This window comes from Engraulis encrasicolus, chromosome 3 (assembly GCF_034702125.1).
Source record: "Engraulis encrasicolus isolate BLACKSEA-1 chromosome 3, IST_EnEncr_1.0, whole genome shotgun sequence".
NCBI classification, from domain to species: domain Eukaryota; kingdom Metazoa; phylum Chordata; class Actinopteri; order Clupeiformes; family Engraulidae; genus Engraulis; species Engraulis encrasicolus.
Window position 1 is genome coordinate 26,938,685 of NC_085859.1, and position 20,998 is coordinate 26,959,682.

At 44.5% G+C, this 20,998-nt stretch overlaps 1 protein-coding gene across 1 annotated transcript in view; it reads right to left on the reverse strand.

The window, feature by feature from the left end:
* Positions 1-20,998, reverse strand: part of frmd3 (FERM domain containing 3) — a 92,230-nt gene that overhangs the window by 13,619 nt on the left and 57,613 nt on the right. Inside the window, exons 11-13 of the mRNA XM_063195096.1 lie at positions 20,092-20,166; positions 12,964-13,032; positions 11,751-11,860 (exon numbers count right to left, since the gene is read on the reverse strand). Of these exons, the coding sequence (XP_063051166.1) occupies positions 11,751-11,860; positions 12,964-13,032; positions 20,092-20,166 (254 nt within the window). The remainder of the gene's footprint in view (positions 1-11,750; positions 11,861-12,963; positions 13,033-20,091; positions 20,167-20,998) is intronic.

Consider the following 20,998-nt stretch of genomic DNA (forward strand, 5'->3'; position numbering starts at 1 on the left):
AATTCAGTGTTTATTGCAGAAGAATACTGTCACACTGAAAATTGTAGGAAAATGTAGCCTTCAACTCAAATGAATTGTAAGAAAATAAAAAAATCCCTGACTTAAAAATAATTATTTTTCATTAAATCACCTGTTCCACAATTATTGGCACCCTTAACAATTCCCAGGAAATACATATAATTGAAGCATTTCTGTCATTTCTACAGTAGTTTACAAAGTTTACCAGAGTATGTACGAACATTTAATTAGTAATTCATCACTTCCTGTTTCCCTGGGGTATAAATATGACGTGACACCGAGGCCATTTCTCTTATCCACTCTTAAACATGGGAAAGACAAAGGAACACAGCATACAAGTGAGGCAGATGTGCGTCGACCTTCACAGGTCAGGCAGAGGCTACAAGAAGATTGCCACTCAACTGCAGCTGCCCATATCCACTGTGAGAGGAATAATTAAGAAGTTCAAAACAACTGGAACAGTGGTAAACAAGCCTGGACGAGGACCCAAGTTTATTTTGCCACCACGCACAGTGAGGAGGATGGTAAGAGAAATCAAAAGATCTCCAAAGCTCACTGTTACAGAATTACAACAAATGGTTGCATCCTGGGGTCACAAAGTCTCCAAATCAACCATCAGGCGCTGTCTACACGCCAACAAGCTGTTTGGGAGGCATGCACGGAGAAAACCTTTCCTCACTCACAATCATAAACGCAAACGTCTGGAGTTCGCCAAGCGGTATTGGGGCTTCAACTGGGGCCGTGTGCTTTGGTCAGATGAGACCAAGATTGAGCTTTTTGGCAACAAACACTCTAAGTGGGTCTGGCGTGCCACGAAAGATGCGCATGCTGAAAAGCACCTCATACCCACTGTGAAGTATGGGGGTGGGTCAGTGATGCTGTGGGGCTGTTTCGCTTCCAAAGGCCCTAGGAACCTTGTTAGGGTGCATGGCATCATGAATGCTTTGAAATACCAGGACATTTTAAATCAAAATCTGTTGCCCTCTGCCCGAAAGTTGAAGATGGGTCGTCACTGGGTCTTTCAGCAAGACAATGACCCTAAACATATGGCCAAATCTACACAAAAAGGGTTCACCAGACACAAAATCAAGCTCCCCCCATGGCCATCTCAGTCCCCAGACCTAAACCCCATTGAGAACCTGTGGGGTGAGCTGAAGAGGAGAGTACAGAGGAGAGGACCCAGGTCTCTGGATGATTTAGAGAGATTCTGCAAAGAGGAATGGCTGAAGATCCCTCTTTCTGTCTTTTCCCATCTTGAGAAACATTATAGGAGAAGATTAGGTGCTGTTTTGTTGGCAAAAGGGGGTTGTACAAAATATTAACACCAGGGGTGCTAATAATTGTGACACACATTATTTGATGTCAAATAATTATTTCTTTATGTGGGATTTTTTCCCCACTGAATAAATGCACTTGTATTGAAGGTTGGATTTTTCTCTTTTTTTCCATTAAGGTCCCATATTATTTAGAAAAAAAAAAATAATAATTGGAAGCTAAAAAACACATCTCAACCAGGGGTGCCAATAATTATGGAGGGCACTGTATTCCTTCATATTATGCATGGAGGACTGACTGACACAAATACCAACTCAAATGTTCAAATGCTCAACCTTTTAAATCTGTTTAGACATGGTCTTGTTATAAATTTTCCCTTTGTCGTGATGGATTGCTGAAGGCTCTGTGTAACCTCATAGTAGTGTAGTCTTTTAAACGACTATTACAGCGTTCACATTACACGTTATGAAACTACACTGTCTCACAGCAACTCTACAATGATGCATGTACTGAGTACTGATACAAATGCTAACTCAAATGCTCAACATTTGAAACTGTTTCATGTACAACAACTCTATTATTGTGCATGGATGACAAACACAAAATAGAAATGCAAACTGAAATGCTCAAAACGAAAACTCTTCAACTGTCTCATATACAACCATTCATAGAGTCACAAAGTTTAACTTATGTCAGTTTTCAGGCCCCTCGCACATCGTGCACCAAGGGCCTCATAACTAAAAGAATATTTCAATTATCTCAGACATCCTAAGTCTCATCAACATTAATGGCAGCTGCCAGCGTATTCACAGTGGCTCACAGTAATAGTCATGTATTTCCACGTGCCTACAGTCAGTACAAAATGTTTTGTGATGTGTTTGTTGTAGATTGAGATGTCAGTGGTGTGATTGTGCACGTTTCCTCAAACAAAAAGTAATGTATACTGTCCTACAAAGGCACAATGCAGTAACTACATATTTTGTTTTGTATTTGTTTAGCCCGTTAAAACGCAGCGTTATGAATTTGTTACTAGAATGGCAACGACCGAGTTGTAGGCTGTGTTATGTCATAGTAGAGTAGTACTATGGTAATTAACCTTTCAATGCGTGCCTCAGATGGCGTGCATTAAGGGCCTACACTGAAAATGGTCTTCATGACACATCCTTGATCTTATGGTAAATGGACTGCATTTCTATAGCGCCTTTCCACTCTTTCGAGCACTCAAAGCACTCACCCATTCACACTCCGGTGGCTACCACACAGGGTACCACCCTGTCACCAAGAGCAACTGACACATCGGTCAGGCAGAGCGGGGCTCCATCCTGCAACCTTCTAGATGCAGACTGGCTCCACAACCATCTGCGCCATCGCCCGACAGGTGCAACAATGACAAAGTCTTATGGTCCAAATGTGTCCCGCTTCAGAGATAGTGCTACAGGTATGTCATATTTGCAGTAACAACAATATCCAACCTAATACCAAGACTTTAAAGTTTTTTTTATCTCAGTTTCCATGTTGGTGTAGTTACTGCAGTATATACAAAGCTATATAGGCTACTTCCAGAACCCTAGTATGCCCAACCCTCGATAATTGAACAGGTCTAGCATCCAGCTACTTCAATCCCAATTTTCAGACCATAATCAAACCAAGATATAGTTTTTTTGCAATCCATGTGATTCCCCAAGACAAAATTTGACATTTAACAAAACAAGGACGTGAACACACACATATACACAGGCGCACACACGGACACACATGGATGGACACATGTATGCACACGCACGCACGCAGACAGACACATACACACACACAGTAACCTAGAGGTCAATATCCTGAGTAGTGGCCAGTCACCCACGCCTAATACTTTATCTCACCGCCTTCTAGCAAAAACTCGCCTTCACCTTTCTCTATTCTTTCTTTCGGAATGCTGCATCCCCTTGTCCTACAATACTATTCTCTGTGGGTTAGTGGTGCTTAGTCATTTATCACTACAGACACTGCGTAAAACATACTTTATGATGGATGTGGCTGTCACACAGATGTGCCGGTTCCAGATATGCGCTCTCCATACTGATCAGAAGATACACATGCACACACACACACACACACGAGCGCGCACACACACACCGCACGCACCCCACCCCACCCCACCCCACCCCCAGAGAAGAAATCTACCTAAACAGAAATCTACCAGTTCCAGATATGCATTCTCCATACTGATCCGACAGATACATACATACACACACACACACACACACACACACACACACACACACACACACACACACACACACACACACACACACACACACACACACACACACACACACACACACACACACACACACACACACACACACACACACACACACACACAGGGTCATCTACCGGTTCCAGAGATGCGCTCCCCGTGCCTCAGCAGTCGTACGTAGACGTCCTGTGCCGTGTGATTGGCCAGCCTCAGCTGCAGGTTGTGGCGGGTGGTGATCTTCACGTGGCACCTCATAGTATCCGCCGCCGCCCGCATCATCATCATCCCCTCATCATCCACCTCCATGCCCTCCACCGTCACGTCCCCAGACCCTAGCCCCTCACCTACTACGCCCACACCCACGCCCACGCCCACGCTACCCAGCACCTCAGCCAGCACCCTCTCCACCTGCTTCTGCTTCTCCTCCAGGGGCTCCATCATGCAGCCGACCCCCACCGCCAGGGCTTTGTCACCCAGCACCAGGCCCCCATTGACGGCCGCCGTCTCCTCCAGCACCTCCATCACACCCCCAAGTCTGGATGGATGGGTGTCTGGCTGCTTACTGTTCTGACTTGCCTCTGCCTGTCTGAATCTGTGGACCTGGATCTGGGTCTGGAAGTCTTGCTGGCTAGCTGGCTACTAGGCTACCTTTACTCTTCACCTGCGTCCTACTCTGACTCACAGCCCTAACTGCTTCACTTCTCCTGCCTCCACTACCAACCTGCTGTCCAGTCCTGCGCGGTCTGCCTACTTCCCTGTGCTAAACCACTCCTTGCCCTGGCTACTTCCTGCCTGGTCTGGCTGTGTTTCTGCTGCTTACTGCCCTGCACCACCTCACAGCCCAGTTCTGCCAATGTCCCTATACTGACTCACTGTTGTGCCAGCGTGCCACGCTGCCCTAACCAGCCCTGCCATGTACAGCCCTACCCGGTACTACCCTCTGCCTGGCCTCACTGCATGCCAGCTGCCTACTGCCTGGTTGTGCCCTGCCTGGCTGCCTGGCTCTGGCTCTTCCCTCCCCTTCTCTTCCGGGCTCTCTCCCTCTCGGCTGGATCCCTCTGACCTTCTGAGGGGGATGAGAGCTGGGGTTTAACGCCGGACGATGAGGGCTTGGGTACACCACGAGAGGGAGGGAGCGAGGGAGGGAGGGAGGATCTCGCCTGTTGCCCCTGCCTCTGTCCATCTCTCTGTCCGTCTCATTTTGCCTCCCATACTTACTTACTCAGACACACACAGACACACACAGACACACATACCGGTACGCACAAGCACACATACGCACGCACAAGCACACACACACACACACACACACACACACACACACACACACACACACACACACACACACACACACACACACACACACACACACACACACACACACACAGAGGGGTGGCTCAAATGTCGGCGTTGGTCCCAAAGACAGGGGGTTTAAGGGCTGGATCAGGCCAAAGGGAGAGGGGAGCTATTTATACGCACGGCACTCAGAGCACAGGACTGGAGGCTAATCTCACCGCTGATTACACTGGAACACCCCAGAGAGCATCCCCTCACCACCGCCTCTCATCTCTCTCTCTCTCTTTCTTTCTCTTACTCTCTCTCTCTCTCTCTCTCTCTCCCTCTGATATCCCTCCCTCTGGTCTCTCTCTCTCTCCCTCGCCCCATCATGTCTCTCTCTCTCCCTCTCTCTCTTATTCTATCTCCTTCTTTCTTTCTATTTTCTTTCTTGTTATGTCTCCAATTCTTTGTCATCCACCCTCTCTTCTCTCTCTCTCTCTCTCTCTCTCTCTCTCTCTGATGCCCCACACAGCACAGACTCTCTACTCTTGGCTGCAAATTCACACACACACATATGCATACTGAATCTGTCTGTTTCACTCCCTCTGTCCATCTCTCTATCTCTATCTCTCTCTCTCTCTCTCTCTCTCTCTCTCTCTCTCTCTCTCTCTTTCTCTTTCTCTTTCTCTCTCTCTCTCTCTCTCTCTCTCTCTCTCACACACACACACACACACACACACACACACACACACGCACACACGCACACACGCACACACGCACACAGATAAGAGACAAAATTGTGTGTCTGACCCTTTTAACTGGACGCCTTGTTAAGTTTGATAGGTGGCCATTAGCAGAGGACGAGATTATTCTGTCGTTGTTGCTGTTTCATCAAAGCACCAAAGTGTTGGCTGTGGGCCGAATTGGACTTGAATTGGACAGAGTGTTTAAGCTCCTGAGAGTATTGCAATTCCCTACCTAAATCTCTACATTGAGAACAAACAGTATAAGTCTCTGAATCAAAGACTGGGCTCAGATGTCAGCTGGCACAACGGCATCATAAATTAATTAGTAATTGGTGGTTGATATGCTGCAATGAATATGCTTTAGATAGTCCACTAAAAACAAAGCAAAAATCCATACAATAGTGGCACTGGCTGTCGTTACACTGCCCTGACATGTGCTATTATTGAAACGTCACTGACTCATAAACATATGAAGAGTTCAGATGATAAAACCCCCTAAGTGCCTTTTCAGAAAATAATCTTAATTCATTTTTATTTAATACAAAGCTATCAAAATTGCATATTTTTTATTTTATTTATGTAATATAACTATTAATATGTATTCTCAAGTACATGAATGTAAACCAAACCAACAACAGGGTGCTCTAAAAATATAGAAGTGCAGGTCTTCAGAAATGGAGTTAGGGGTTTTTGCATCTGAACTCTTCATATGGTATAGAGATTGCCATTTACAAACGGTTACATTTCATGTGTTGACTATTCTCTTGTTGCTGTTTAGTCAAAGGGCCAAAGTCTTGGCTCTGGGTCTTTGCAACAGACTGAATTGGACAGCGTGTTTTCATTCCCAGGAGTACGGCAATTGCCTCCCCTAAGTCTCTATATAAACACACAGTACAGGACACTGATTACCATATCCTTCCAATAGATTACTTTTCTATGTGTTGATTATTCTCTGGCTGTTGCTGCATTATCAAAGGGCCAAAAGCTTTGGCTCGGTACCCACTAAAGCCTGGATTGGGCAGTGTGTTGAAGTTCCTGAGGATATTGCAGTTCCCTACCCAAGACTCTATATAAAAACACAGTACTGTACAATGATTCCTATTATGTTTGCAATACATTACTTTTCTATCGTGATCATTCTGTTGCTGTTGCTTTTTCATCAAAAGGGCTAAAGACTTGGCTCTAGGCCAGTTGGGCTAGACATCAGTTTTAAGTTCATGTGAGAATTTCAAATCCCTGGCTAGATCTGTATTAGGTTACACTACACATCATTTGAAATGTTTTGTAAGGGATATCAGCAGTGTGAAACATCCTTACATCATCAAGATATTTGAATGCCTGTATGGGACCCAGGGCTTCTGACAGCTTTGAAGGGGCCAAGGACAAAAAAACACCTGAAAGCCCCCCCCCCCCCCCCCTCAATACATACAAGGTAATCCTGACTCTGCACCCCCACCCCCTTCCCTGGGCCCAGAACAACTGACCCGGTTTGTCCCCACCTGATGGACGGGGCTGATGGGTCCCCAGGGGGCTGCACTGCTTAATGGCGAAGCTCCTCACCTGCCTTGTCAGGTGTCAGCAAGAATCCATAATGACATCATACTGTATATCAGTGGTTCTTAACCTTTTTTTCTTAGCGCACCCCCTTACCTGTGCCGAAGACAGGCCGTGCACCCCCAACACAAACTTCTACATGTGTATATGCACTAAAAAATGTAATGAGTGATTAATTACAATAATTCTTGGTTGAGACATGAATCAATATAGAATTTGGGAATGGGAACCAAAACTTGTTTAATTTGGACTTAATTTGGCCTAATTATAATGTTTGCAAGTATAATTTTGGTCACAACCTCTACACAAACAAAATTCTGTGCACCCCCTGGAATCTCTGGCGCACCCCCCGGGGGTGCCCGCACCCCAGGTTAAGAACCACTGCTGTATATTACATACAGTTTGATGATGTACAACAGCACTGCTGAGGGCAATGAAGCTGAGATGACTGACACATCGTTGGCTGAATGCAAGCGCCTCCATCCAGTCAAACGGCTCCATTGGTTTGACTAACACATAAAAGGAATAATATAGTGTCCTATGTTCAAGAGCGTTCAAGAAGTCCAGTTACGTCTAACTAAGTTCTCGTGGTCAATATGCCCTAGATGAATGACAATCTTCATAGGCTCACATACACTATACAGTTCACTTAATTTTATACAATGGTCAGAAGAAAATCAATGCAGTTGAAATTCAATTTTTTGTCAATTTAAACTACTTTGATTGCTTTTTCCTCTCCTGTCACCTATGCTGTTGGAAGCACTCATTTCAACTACAAAGAGATTCAAATGAACTTAGCATAGATGGGGGACATTTCTGCCAAAGCGAATTCAGAGGTGACATTCACCCTGTTACAAGTTTATTGAACCAAAGAAGCACTTTTTGAAACATTATGTTAACCTTGTAAAACAACTTGGTCTTGCTTTAAAGAAACGTTTGAACAAAGCATACACACTACACTGTAGTTATATCTCTGCATGCAGATCTTTTCCCTTTATCACTTCACAGCAAAATACAAGATCAGGGCTTCAGGACATCTCCACTGATGCACAGAAAAAAATGATGTGTTAATTCAACACTTGGAGAGTTGATTTAACATCTTATAGAGTTGTATTTGGTCTCACAGTACTCTATAAGAGTTGAATTATCAATGCTTTGCACTGCATGTACTGAACAGGGTCAAACTAATAAACTGCTGACGTGAAACTTCGAACTCATGCCAATTTTGGGACTTCTGAGACAAAGCTCTTATCAATGTACTATATAACTAGCTACTTGCCCCGCAGGCAAAAATGACTCCCATCTTATAGTGTTGACTAAGACTTTTGCCTTATTCTGCTTTTGACGCATAAAATAAAAGTTTTGAATGTTGAATGGTGCAGTGTTGTCGTTATTTTCTTTTGAACCACATTCGCGGGGTGGTGGCTCAGTTGGTAGAGGAGCCTGTTCGGCAACCAGAAGGTTGCAGGTTCAAGTCCCGCTCCGTCTGACTCCCATCGATGTGTCCTTGAGAAAGACACTTAACCCCAAATTGCTCCTGGTGGCAGGGTGGTGCCCTGTGTGGAAGCCACGGCCACTGGTGTTTGAATGTGGGTGTGAATAGGTGAATGTGAGGCATGAATGTAAAGCTGTTTGAGTGCTTGAAGGAGTGGAAAAACGCTATATAAATGCAGTCCATTCACCAATGGCAATCACCCATGGTGACAGGCTAGAGCTGAGCGATTGCTTGGCAACATCTGTTATTGCTAAATTATTTTCCAAATCAACACCTCTCGGCAGAGTACACCTTATACCCAGTGTGACTTGTGTGTGTGATATTTGTATGGGTGTGTGTGTGTGTGTGTGTGTGTGTGTGTGTGTGTGTGTGTGTGTGTGTGTGTGTGTGTGTGTGTGTGTGTGTGTGTGTGTGTGTGTGTGGTAGGGTTGGGCTGGTTATATTTCATTCTTAATTAAACCTAATGAATTAACTGTATGTGTCAGCGACCATGTGTCCAGTTTTTACCATTTTAGGAATTGTGTTACACACACACACACACACACACACACACACACACACACACACACACACACACACACACACACACACACACACACACACACACACACACACACACACACACACACACACGCGCACGCAGCTATAAATGCACAGTTACCAGTGGTGTAGTCTACGTAGAACGCAGGTATACGCCGTATACCCACCTCAACATTTGAGGGATTTCAGTATACCCACTTAAAAATCATTGATCCATTATTTAGAATAGCACAAATATATAGGCCTACAGTATACCCACCTCAAAAAATGCTCAAATATACAGTATACCCACCACAAAAAAGTAAGACTACACCACTGACAGTTACCAAATACCACCTGTTGAAAAACTGTGTTACAAGCACTGTCAAAGTATACACCGTTTCTCTTTCTTTTCCCTGAGAGACTAGTAGGAGGTATCCAGCATGGATTAAATCCATTTTTCTGAGGCCTAAGAGAGACAGTGGCAGTACAAGTCTGTCTATGAATAGAGTGTGAACTTGACGGTGGTGATGTAATCATATAATGGGGCATATCATATCAGAGTGTCTCTTCCCCTGTCTCTGTGTATCACTTTCTCTCTTGTGTGTGTGTGTGTGTGTGTGTGTGTGTGTGTGTGTGTGTGTGTGTGTGTGTGTGTGTGTTTCAGAAAGACACAGTGGCATGCATGGACACAGCACTAAAGTCTAAGCCATATACACGAGCAGATCACATTGGTCCCCCATCAATTAAAGTAAAAAGAAAAAAACAGACACCTGACTCCTTGTGTTCACCTCCTAACTCCCCACCCCCCAATGTTTGGGGCCAGGGCTCTTAATTATCGTTTTTCATCACCAGCTAAAATGGCTAGTAGATGTTAATCTTACTAGCCAAACATGCACTCACTGATGGGACAAAGTGGCTACTAAAGTTTTATTTTCTACCAGCCAAACTGAGCTTTCACCAGCATTTTGGCCGGTTCGACAGGTGTTAATTAGGAGCCCTGCTTGGTAACTTCTGGTCCCCCTTTCCCCCCACTGTGATACCCCTGGTGGCAAGACCATGAGAAAAACAGGGTCAACTGACCAGGGCTAGGTTTCTCAAAAGCTCTTATGTATTACTTACTGTAAGCAGTACTTAAGTAGTACACATTTACTTATGACGTCCCTAGGCAGTACATCAGGAATAAGTATCACACCCTTAAAAAGAACATACATACTTTACTTTTTTTACTCGTGGCTCTGCATTGTTTATGTCAATTGGGAAACACCGGGAAACACAGCTAGGTGAGGTGAGGCACCATTATGAAGCCTGGCATGTGAGTTTAACTTAGGGTGACCGTCCGATTTTCAAAAGGAGTGAGTACAACTGTTTTTTATCGGAAGTTGGCCTTGAAGTACTATGTACTGTATGTGCTTTGGGGAAAGCCCTGGTGGTGGCAGCACCAAGCTTAAAAACGAGGCTTAGATTGTCACACCTGCCATAGACAGGAAGTGGTCAAAGGCAGGATCAACGGGTCTTTAGCATCTGGTTACTATAATGGTGGACAGAGATATGAACAATCAGTGATACGAATGACTACAATGAGCTACCGTATACAGTGTTTGTTTTTCATTCAATCCAATTTTTTCTGCACCAGGATGGGTTAAAATGCACACAACTATACCCACAAAGAAGCCACTCACTCACTCACTCACTCACTCAACACAGTAGCAATCACATCCATAAACCGCCAAAACAAACATTTACCTAAATGAACAGCGTACAGCGCTTGAACATATACACAGATGCACAGATGCACACACGCGCACACACAGACAAACATGCACAGACACACAAAGAGGAATCCAGAGTGGCATGTGTGCTGGCAGCATGAACAAACACATATGCACACATGCACGCACGCACACACACACATACACACACACACACATATGCACGCACACACACTCACACACACACACACACACACACACACACACACACACACACACACACACACTCACACACACACACACACACATGCACGCACGCACACACACACACGAGCATGGAGAGGCGTGTGTGTGTGTGTGTGTGTGTTGGCAGTATAGCGTGGCGTGGAGTGAGTAGTGTGCTAGTGAGATAATGGGGGGTGTATTTTTGGCACTCTGATTGGAGTCTCCAGGGAAACGGAACAGCGGCCTGCCTCCCTCCCTCCCCTGCCTCCCTGCCAGCCTGACAGGCCCTTCAGCTGCGCAATTCTCACAACATAAACTGTGTGTGTGTGTGTGTGTGTGTGAGAGAGAGAGAGAGAGAGAGAGAGAGAGAGAGAGAGAGAGAGAGAGAGAGAGAGAGAGAGAGAGAGAGAGAGAGAGAGAGAGAGAGAGAGAGAGAGAGAGAATGCGTGCGTGTGTGTGTAGTGGTGTGAAATGCTTAGAGTAATTTATAACAAACTTTTAACTTATAATTAATTGATCAAGTCAGAGAATCAGAGAGAGAGAGAGAGAGAGAGAGAGAGAGACTGAGAGACAGTGGCAAGGAGAGATAGGGAGAGAGAAACAGAGAGAGAGAGAGAGACAGAGAGATGGAGAGAGAGAGAGGGAGAAACGTTGAGAGTGCATTGAGTTTTCGTTACCGTTATCTGCGGCGTTCTCCTTTTGCTCTGCAGGCAGTAGGGGCTCCATGTTCATTATCAGCTGCTTGTGGCTGAGGGAGCTGAAACTCTTACTCTGACAGAACCCAGCCCTGAAAACACACACACACACACGCACGCACGCACGCAAGGATGCACCCACACGCACGCAAAACACAGACGCACACACACACGAACACAAACACACAAGCACACATACACACACAAAAAGAAGCCCGTCAGGCCTCACACATCCAATAGTTTAATTTTATTAGGACTAAAACTTATTTTAGAAAGCAAGACAGCCCAAAATATGAATATCATGAATAATGGACAAATGAATCAATAATTGAAATGCAGCACTGTCAAATCTGCGCCTAGAGTATATGGCCCTTCCGTGGATCTAACGGTGGGGCACTGAGCTGCTACACCGGCGACCCGAGTGCGATTCCGCTGCGGGTCCTTTGCAGATCCTTCTCTGTCTCTCTCTCCAGCCTGATCTCCAAAAATTCCGTGCTCCTGGACACGGATGTTAAGGACACGAAATCCGTGTCCAGGAGCACGGATTTTGCCAAAATTCCGTGCTCCTGGACACAGAATTGTTTTCCGTGCTCCTGGACACAGAATTGTTTTCTGTGATGGGCACACGGAAGTGCTTTCTATAGGCTATTACCACATAGCTGTGTAACTCTACCATTAGAGAATACATACCAAATGCTAATCCGAAACAAAATAATGCTATAGCAATTTAAGTTGTTCCCTAACCTTAACCTGTCATTAAAGACATATTTTTGAGAAATACCTTTTCCAGTTGGTTGCTAGGCTATCAAATTCATATAATGAATGAAAAAAAGTAGCTGTGCCCAGACCAAAACAATCCCTAACCCTAACCTTTTTGAGAAAAAATATTTGAAATTAGAAAAATCCTGAGAAAACACAAGACTGTGGAAGCATAGAGCTGTGGGAGTAGCCTATAGAGAGAGCACTTCTCTGTGTCCATCACGGAAACAATTCCGTGTCCAGGAGCACAGAATTTTGGCAAAATCCGTGCTCCTGGACACAGATTTTGTGCCCTTCACATCTGTGTCCAGGAGCACGACATTTTTGGAGATCATGTTGCTCTCTCTCCCCACTCGTTTTCTGTCCCACTCTTCGCTGCACTGTCATAAAGAAAGACCCTAAAAAAAAAAAATCTGCACCTGTGCGCAGTACTCACCTGTTGACCTGTGGTTGCTCCCTCTGGATCTTAGAGCTGGCCTCGATCACCTCTTTAGCCACACGCCCACTGCAGAGACACAGACATGGAAAACATCATTGTCATTATTCACAAAGATTCACGGCATGGGTAGGGAACATATAGGCTGTTTTTCGTGCAGACGTTGGGCGAAAGTGCATGAGGGTCTGCAGGAGAACCAGGGTATGGAACCTATGGCCTGCAGGCCGTTTACAGCCCGGGAGGCTGTCTTATCATAGCCTGGGCGAATAGCCGACTGTTGACTCCGTCAATCAGTCTGGCAAAAGCCATGAGGAATCCGTCTCCGTGGTCGATGGGAGATGGTCTGATCTTACTATATCATTTAAATTAATTGAAGTTCCAAACTAAAATTAAAACCCATATTGTGCTTTATTAGCATTCCTGTTACGTTATAGCGTCGCAAAAGCATACAAATAACAAAACGAAAGTGTGAATATAGTTACCTTAACCAATGAGTAACGGAGCTCGCGGGTGAGTTCTACGTCACCACTCTCAACTGTTTGCTGATTGGCGAAACACTGAGAGAACCGAGCTCGAGGCTTTTGCCAGATGATGTGCGGAGCCAAAATCTTTGGGTGGAGTACACGGATGGCGTCGGCAGGCTAGTCTTATCAGGCCCCTGATATCTTTTGAATGTTATGCGGTTTCACATGAAATATGACGTGTTTCGTAAAGCAATCTTAGAAATGACATTTGCAATACAAGTAGCATCCTAGAGCACATGGGCTCACGCTGGCGAGGCTTTTTCACTATTTGCTGAAAATTCTCGACTACATCATAATAACATTGATTGCTATGACATTACCGAGTGCCTTGAACAGATCAAGACATAGCCATTGTGATTTTGGTGAAAATAACGTTATAATATAGACTCTGCGCAAAAGGGGGTCAAGTTATAGTTTCAGGGGACCTAGTGAAGGTGGGGTCTGCTGTAAAGGTGGTGGCCTTCAATGTAGGCCTAAAATGCAGGGGGATATGCTGGTTTGTGTTCATAGTACGGCCCTTAGATGACTTAATGAAAATTTGAAGTGGCCCCTCGAATGATAAAGGTTACACACCACTGAGTCACACAGACATGCACATCATACATCCCACTCAGACACCTCCATAGCCACTTCATAGCCATAACTGTAAAGATGGAGATGCAAGGGTCATATAGAATAAAGCCCAACTGGGAAACTGTGTGTGTGTTACAATATGCAACCTTGCCTCTTCCACTTGTGCTTGTCTTCTCGTACCAGGAAGTAATATGTCAAGATGACATCACTGACAACAGCATTATATTTCAATATCTCGCAAAAGCTCAATTATTAAGTCTTTTCCTCATTTGCAATTGGGATGGTGAATGAAAAACAGCCCCTCAAAAGTTGTTGTGGCTAGGCTGACAGCTGGGAAACTTTATCGTTTTCTCCACGGAGGAGGGGCCAGGAGGCGGGGACGAGGAGACAAGCACAAGTGTAGGAGGCAAGGTTGCATATTGTAACGCAGACATAAACTGTCATTGTCATTGTGACACAGCAGACCAAAACATACAAGTGAAAACTGCACACTACACACAACGAAAATGCATTTATGCCTCATCCGTGTAAGGGGGCCGCTCCCAATGGCGTCCCAAGGGAGCAGTGCGGCTGGAGGTACCATCAAGTGCTCAAGTGCTTCTCAGAGTTCTCCTCCTCCGAGAATGCTCAAAACTGGCATCTTAAAAGCGGGTGCCAGCTTACGGCCACACCCCTCAATCAGTTCTCACTGCAGGTGCGTCTCATCCTCAGGCATATTGTAACGCACTCTTGGAGACCAGGGTGGAAATGAATTCCGCCACAAGGGTACCTCAGTCATGGAGGAGGATGGGGGGACAGCACTGGTTAATTACTCCCCCCACCAACCTGGCAGGTCTGAAGTTGAACTGGCAATCTTTGGGCTACAAGTCTGACACCCTAACCACTTACCTATGACAGCCTATAATATCATACTAATTACGTACAGACAAACTGTGCACATCATACATTATACATCACACTGTAAATGACCTCCCACTAGAGTAGAGTTTCTCAACGGTTAGGGATCCCTTGGGGGGGTGTTGAGAAAGATACCGCTGAGAGAGAGAGAGAGGGGGGGGGGGTGCTCAGTTGCCATTGAGGTGCATTAGTCTTTTTTAAAAAAAATGTAGCACTATGGGGGCATTGACAGGCTTATGATGAGGTCAAGGGGCACTTGTTCAAAAGAGGGGTGAGTGCCACTGCACTACAGAGACCGAGAGAGTCTACCACAACATGCTCTGACTTCACTACAGAGTATTTTACATACAGTACATCATAGTCACTTAAACGGCTCCATAACAACCTACTCACTGCAGAGACATGCATGGGATTCCAGTCTAATTACCCCCTTTAGCTACAAACCAACTATATGCAGTAGACCAGCGGTTCCCAAACTTTTTCTCCTGCGCACCCCCTTGTGCATTTCAGTGTGGTTTGCGCACCCCCTAAGCGAATATTTTGATGTGCTGATGGCCACGCAAGTATGATTCACTGCACGTTATGCACAGTTGTTTTGGGGAAACCCTCTTTTCCAATAAAAACTCACATATCCACCATTGTTCTATTTAGCTTGCACACCCCCTTATGGCAGGTCGCGCACCCCCAGGGGTGCTCGCACCACAGTTTGGGAAACCCTGCAGTAGACAGACATAGAATCACACATCCACAATGAACCCAATCACCTCATCCACACTACACAGTACACAGACCGACACAGAATCACACAGACTTACATCATGCTGTACTTTCAGTGAGCTCTTTATCGACACATCCTCTACAGTTGAAGCTAATTGAGAAGGCATACAGTGTATGGGTATATTTTATAATAGAATAGTTTCTCTGGTGGTAGGCAGTATAAAATATTTGAACAATACTGCACTACACAGACAGAATATCATTATATCCCTAACTGAAAAAACACTTCACCTCACACCCACTACACATACAGAGAAACAGAACCACATAGAATTACATCAAAGCTGTACTTTCAATCTACATTTCGTAGCCACTACACAGACAGAATTTCATTATAGTCATACTCAATGACCCCCATCACATCATGCCCACTACACATACAGCACATAGACACAGAATTAGGGATGCACCGATACCACTTTTTTGAAAACCGATACAAGTACGAGTACATTAATATGTGTACTTGCCGATACCGAGTACCGATACCGATACCTTTTACCACAGAAATACAATGAAAATAAATGCATGGCCTTGTTTTTTTCCACCTGTGATATTTGTATTGTCCATTTCCATGTAGATTTAAATGTATGAGGTGGCACTTTTTTCCATGCTGCTTTCAAGTCCACAGAACGTGACAAGATTTTGCATTGTTTTGTGTAATAGCAGTATCGTTCCTGGTATCGGCAAGTGCTTGACGAGTACGAGTACGAGTACAATGAGCAGTATCGGGTGCCGATACCGATACCAGTATCGGTATCGGTGCATCCCTACACAGAATCACACGGAATTACATCAGACTTCAATCAACTACATCACTACTATCTATATTTCCAGCCCCCCCCCTCTCCTCCCTCCCCAGACAGGATTCCATTGTATTCATTTATCCAATGACCCCCTTCACCTCATGCCCACCACAGCAGAGACAGACACACAGAACTACATGAATCTGATATGAAATCACACACAGTAGACTTGCATCATACTCTTATTCTCCACTGCAGGCGTATAGCAGAGAATCACTGTCCGTGCCAAAGTACATCATAGCCAAGCTAGGTATACTGCATCAGCCGCCTGCTCATTATTGTGACCACATTACATTATATTGCACTTAGCGGACGTGTGTGGGGCTAGGTGCCTTGCTCAAGGGCACTTCAGCCAGGGAGTAGGGGGAGGTACTGTAAGGGTGGGATTCGAACCGGCAACCCTCTGTGTGTAAATACCATTGCCTTAACCATTAGGCCATGGCTGTGAAGTGGAAGCAAATCATACTCTCATTCACACACTTACAGGTAGGATCACACCCGCTACCATTTTCCCACACACCAAAGACAACAAGATGCAGTCTACACACAAGATTACAGCCTGGGCAAAACCTCTGTCAAACAGTGTGACAAAAGGTAAGAGGAATCTGTCTCCATGGAGGTGGGAGAAGGTCTGACCTCACTCTGCCATTTAAATTTATTGGAATTCCAAATTCAAATGAAATCTTTCGGTGGAAGTACATAGGATGGCATTGCCAGGATTTGCTAAGATTACACCATAATCGCTATCACCTCTTCAGCTCAATAAAACACCTGTACCACAAGTAGATTAGGCAAGGTAGAGAGAGGCACTGGACACTGAAACATCTGTGCCCCAAGTACTATACTCCTCCTTTGCATGGAAGTTGGCAGGGGTGGACAAACAGGTCAGTTGTCCTGGGAGACAGGCCCCAGAATTGGGCCTTCATAACATCATGTATTGGGTCGGGATGACTTTATCCTGGGCTCAGCCGAAATTGTCAGCGGCCCCTGCTCCTACACACTACACACAGACAGGAACACTGTACAGACTCACACAGTAAGGCAGTGTTTCTCAAACTTTTCCTGCCATTCTCCCCTTCAGAGGAAGGATGTCTGTCTGTGCCCCCCTCGAGCAAAATGGTTACAAAAATATAAATAAATAGGCCTTCGTAAAGTTTATTAGAGCCTAATATACACGCATATGGCCTATGATGTTCTGTAAATATTAGTGAATAAATTAATTCATATATTGTGATTGTAAAGTGAATGTGTTGACTTAATGGCAAAGCAGAAAAGTATTAAAAAAGAAAAACCTTCTGACTTCACGCGCCCCCCCTCCAATACCTCCACGCCCCCCTAGGGGGGCTTCCGCCCCACTTTGAGAAACACTGGAGTAATGCATCATCCTCTCTATCTCCTCTTTAGCCTACTTCAACACTTACACTACAATGAGCCACTACAGCAGTAGAGACACTGATCCATGAAGGACTGAATTATATTCTTACACTATAATATTTTAAAACACATGCCACTTGGGGAAAGACACACTCACACAACATCACATCACATGATTGCGCATGACGGTTTTTCATTTTTCACCTTTTAAACCATTTCTCAAAAAGTCACGACATGCTGGTCTCTGCTATTTTCTGTGTTTTGATGGAGAATGCATTCCTATTGCCACCTCCCTGTGACCGAACACGACGACGTAAAATGCATTGTTCACCAAAAAAAAAAAATCTGGATATGGCAGAGATCAATGTCAAATGATTCATTCTTCAATGTGACTTTCTACACTACACATTTAAAACATCATCAACACCTGGGCCAGAAGGGCTGTGTGCAGATTTGGCAAATATAAAAGTACAACTTCACAGTAATAAATTTACCAAATATAAGCAAAAAATCTACTGACATCACCACAGCACAACCTGCATGTCCTACTGTAACCCATAACATGATCAACTAGAAATGCACTCAGAAAGTGCAGACCTCCACCAAGAAAGCTGTTTCTGTCAGAACCATTTTAGTCAAGAAACACAAGAGAAGAATCTGAATGCAATTTCTTTATTGAAATTCTGATTTACATTTGGCGGTATGGCTCTGTTCAGAGGAGCCCCCCTATTTCCATGAGCACCATGAAAAAGCAGAGAGTCAGGGGGCAGCAGCAGTTAGGGAATTCTCACCCCAGCTAGACAGGGAGAGATAAATATTTCCCCCCATGAACAGAACCAGGCAACATGACAAGAATTTGCCATGTCATACACGACAAGGTGGAGCATGGGGAGGAGGTGGGTAGCAAAAAACCAAGCAGCGTACACGTCAGGGAGAAAGGGGTAGAATTTAAAGGGGCGCGCCACGGTGCGTGGCCAATCGCTAGGGAGGAAAGCTGATCGGCAAAGGGGATACACCTGGATCAATTAGAGGTGAGGGGAAAGGCGGCACGCTTCTTGACTACCATGGCCTGGCCAGAACTAACGTTTGAACACTCGATTTGATAGAACATTTGAATCTAACACCATCATTTTTATATATAAATCCTTCTGCGTTTTTTTTTTGTGGAGTTAGAAACTGAAATGTGAAACTTCGCCCTTTCATCAAAATCCTTGCATAACTTTTTGAGTTATCCTCCTGACAGACAGAAAAACAGACAAACAAACCGACGCGACCGAAAACATATCCTCCTTGGCGGAGGTTAAAAAAAAAACCCTGGAACAGCATAGATAGAGTTTTCCCATCAGGTGATGTGTGCTGTCCACTCTATCCTGCAGAGGGGTATGTTCTGGCTGTTTTAGAATCTTCTAGGAAGTCGCTTAGCGCTCCTTGCCAACATTTCAATTAAAAAAATTACACGCAGTGGCACACTCCCCAAAAACAATACTAAAATTTACTGCACTTGGCAAAACAATGACAGTTCAACTAGAATGCTTTATATTACAGCGCCACATAAATCTAATTCAAATGCACCACGAGGTGTAGTAGTGTGTATGGCAAAACATACTGAACGCCAAAAACCCTGACACACAAACAATATCCACTGGTTAGAAGCAGACAACCTTTTATTTTGGAAGCCAAACTAGCATGTGTTTTCACCATATAACAACAGCAGCAATGGGAAAGAGGGTATTAGATTGAACACTCATCAACATCATCTGTCACCTGGAGTGGGTTGGACTGCAGACGCACTGCAGAGAAAACAGATGGTGGAGTGTAATATAGACTGATGCAAGAGTTCACTAATGAGGAGACCTGAGGATCGATGAGCTGTTTTATCATTGGCTTATCACCAGCCAGACGGCTGGCGTGATGATGTTAATGGGTGGTGTACAGTACTATTATGGGGTGTATTTCTGAAAGCATTGATGATGATGATGATGATGATGATGATGATCAGTCGGGAATTCGCAAACAAGGCAGGCAAACTCACATGGCATGTGCACACATCAACATTCACATAAACTATTCACACAAACATGCACGCACGCACGCACGCACACACACACACACACACACACACACACACACACACACACACACACACACACACGTACACACATGCACATACACATCCTCACCTGTATCTGAACCGGCATCCTTTGAAGATGATGTTGCTACTGGAGACCGTCTTAATTTGGCTGGACTTGGCACACCTACTCAAATCACACACATTGCAGGCCAGTCAGCCTACTCAATACAAATCATCTGCTCAGACACATTGAAGACATATGACGTTCAACACTAGGCCCATCCTAAGAGGAGAGGACACCTCTAACAGTAGGAGGTGTGACCAACCTGTCATTACTGACTGGGAGGTCACATCTCCACAACAACTTCAAGTCAGCTGATTTTAACACCTCAACATCCATGTCACCCTCTGATGAAGATGGAATGCATACCGTTGAGACATGCCAGATAAAAGATAAAACTTGCACATGTCTGAAATATATATTATTATGAATATAATATAGTATAATTTATGTAAATATAATATTATTACACACTCATTCAATGAAAAATAAATGTGTTCTACAACAATGACATCCTATGGATTCTAAGTTGTCCAACTATTCCCATCAAACATCAACATGCTGTGTGCAGTAAATTGTAATCATCCTAAACATCCAAGCTAAAGCTAAACATCCAACATCATCTGCTCAACTTAGATACTGTACATAATACAGTATGAGAGTCCACTAACCATCCCACATCCTCAATGCTTATCCTCACACCAACATTATGTATTATATAACAGCAGCCTAAGGGTCTTTTTTAAATAGCAACGACTGCTACTGAGACATGGGGGTGGAAAGCTAGTACTTGTCATCGCAGAGACAATGACCTTCACCATTCTTTTTTTCTGCATTGGTGGAATATAGTATTTCAGTCTATTTTCTACATCTCTTATTTTAGACCCCGTCTCTTCCTTTGATAGAACACGCAGGGGTCAAGTGGCCATTCAGGGGGGGCATCTTTGATGACAAG